This window comes from Cariama cristata, unplaced genomic scaffold, assembly GCF_000690535.1.
Source record: "Cariama cristata isolate BGI_N322 unplaced genomic scaffold, ASM69053v1 scaffold14802, whole genome shotgun sequence".
In the NCBI taxonomy this organism is placed as follows: domain Eukaryota; kingdom Metazoa; phylum Chordata; class Aves; order Cariamiformes; family Cariamidae; genus Cariama; species Cariama cristata.
In genome coordinates this window covers 7465-9917 of record NW_009604508.1, presented here as the reverse complement: position 1 = coordinate 9917, position 2453 = coordinate 7465, and the positions used below count along the sequence as shown (strand labels likewise).

Here is a 2453-nt window from a genome sequence, read left to right as displayed (position 1 = left end):
GCCACGTTACTCACAGCGAGGCACAAGCAGCTGCTCTGGCTATGGGCAGCAAGGCGTCTGTCGGAGGAGCCCCATCGCTGCTCAGCTGTGGGACACGCAGTTGGTCACTAGGAAAGCGGCTGCTTCTCAGGATTTTGAACCAGCAGCCAAATCCCTTCTTCGTTTGCGTGGTACTAACACAAGTAACCCACGGATCACACTTCAGAGCAGTAAGCAGGTACATGCAAACAGGCTCAGGTTAAGAGTGAAAGGGTACAAGCAACGGTGCGATCTCTAAGCCAGCGTGCTGCCTGGAGAAGTTACCGCAGTCCGCGACAGGGAACGTCAGAGAGGAGAGAAAAGCTGGGCTGTCCCCGTGGGCCATTCCCAGAGCCAGACGGCCCTGCCTGTGTCACAAACCAAGCCCTGAACCGGCGCTGGCAGAGCAGGTCTGTCACCGAGAACTGGTTTTAGTGGAGCCAGAAGCGATAGACTCAGAAGCGTTTAAGTAGCAGCATGGAAGCAAAGTTCAAATCTTCAGCTGGCAACGTAGTTACTGCATTTTGTCTCTGTCCTAAATGAAGACATCTCGGGCCCCAGGCCCACTGTCTGCATTCGCATCAGGCTCCTACAAAAATAACAGCAGCTTTTTCCTAGACCTCAAGGTTTGACCCTTCCCCACCCCAGACTCCGAGCCACGTACCAACGCTTGTCAAATGATCTGCATGTGACTCACGTGACAGTTTGAGAGCCAGCAATAGAAGGATAAATATTCTTCATCATAATATAAATATGCCGTAGAACATCTCAACAAGGGCAAAGTGCTTTTTTTCTCCTTAATTAAAACAAAACTAAAACCTAAATATGACTGTCTCAACCACAACAGAAGGTTCAACTCCTAAAACATCTGAATAGTCTAAATTACACCTAAACTGACATTAAAGTGACCCAGGCAGAGTGCTCAGTCCTTCGGGACTCGGAAGTTATCCTTCTCTTTTCTGATGGCCCCCATGGTTCGGATGGGGTCGGTCTCCCCAGCATGCTGCTGAACTGTCTTCTCCCTGCCAGGAGGGAACACCAGGGACAGCAAATGCAAAGACTGCAAGATAAAAATCTACTTTCCCATTTCACCTGCATCAAGGGGAAATGTCGCAGTTAAGGATCAAAGGCTCAGGGCTTTGGCACAGGCTTGTCAGCTCCCTTGGTTTAAGTGCTCACTGGCAAGAGGAAATTGCAAACACTCTTACGCCTTGAACAGCATCTTTTGCTGCGCCTGTCTGCCAAACTCTGCTTGATGAAGGAACATAATTACACAACGAAGCTTGTTCTGTCTCCTGAGTCAGGGACTTCAGCACTGGCAGAGATGCTCACCACAACCCTTCAAATTTCACTGCAGCAAGCTTCCATCAGGACAGCAAGTCTATTTTGAGGGTCTTGAGGGCATCAGAACAGGATTATGCGAGGCAGGAGAGCAAATGCACTTATGGCTCGCTCTTTGGAGACCTCCTCCTTCCCACGCCCCCCCTCCAAACATGAGGATCATCCCACACCCACATCTCCCCCGTACCTCACTCGCATGAAGGGGTTGTACGTAAACTCTTCTGCAATGGTGGAGGGTATGGTTGGCTCACCGCTGTCATACTTTGCCTGTAACAAGGGAGAGATTTCTGCTTCATCAGGAATGTTTTGGTGAACACAAAATGTCCTACAGATTAACCATGCAGGGTTAGTGCTGCGCCTAACTGCTTGAGCTGCTCCTCAGGCCAGGCCCTTCCCAGGGCCGTGCACGCAGCCGGACAGACAAGCACTGAGGTACGCATAGAGAGGCTTGGGACATCAGCCTGTAATTATACCAAGAAGTTTCCAGGGTAATTATACCAAGAAGTTTCCAGGCAGGATCACGTCTCCACCAGACAGCAAACCGTCTTCTCTGGGCCACACACAAACCCTGTTCCCCAAGACATGGTTCCCCTGGATGCACAACATCCTGCAGCTCCTGGCTCCTATCTCCCTTCCCTCAGCCGCTCCTTCTCCCCAACGTTGTCTTCTCTCCTCTGCCTCCTCAGAGAGGCTCTGCCTCCATGAAGGCATCAAGTCTACGGCAAGGATGAACCAGCTTACCTTGGCCCAAGCAAGCTTTTCTTGGATAGTGACGTTATCGGGTTCAACATGTCGAGCAAACTTAAGATTGTTGATCGTGTATTCGTGACCGCAGTAAACTCTCTAGGAAAAGAAAGGAAGAGTGACACCGGGTAACTCTGAAGGTACAAAGATGGAGTGCCAGGTACCATCATCAATCTTACGGTACAGCAGGAACAACGGTCAACCCCCGAGGACACACGACACTCTCCACTGGAGACACGCACCGGAGAAGTGCCAGGAGTTATCAGCCAGTGCCATCTGCCAATTTAACGGCAAGCCTGATGCGAGAGCCCAGGCATCCCAGCTCGCTAGCCCGGGTTTCAATGAGGAGC

General features: G+C 51.0%; 1 protein-coding gene across 2 annotated transcripts in view; it reads right to left on the bottom strand.

Annotated features, from left to right (window-relative positions):
• Positions 1-814: 814 nt before the first annotated feature.
• HAGH (hydroxyacylglutathione hydrolase) overlaps positions 815-2453 on the bottom strand; it is a 9074-nt gene continuing 7435 nt past the window's right edge. For both annotated transcript variants that reach the window (XM_009695660.1, XM_009695659.1), the window contains 3 exons: positions 2101-2202; positions 1547-1626; positions 815-1040 (listed from right to left, as the gene is read on the bottom strand). In XM_009695660.1, the coding sequence (XP_009693962.1) occupies positions 941-1040; positions 1547-1626; positions 2101-2202 (282 nt within the window). In that variant the 3' untranslated portion in view covers positions 815-940. The remainder of the gene's footprint in view (positions 1041-1546; positions 1627-2100; positions 2203-2453) is intronic.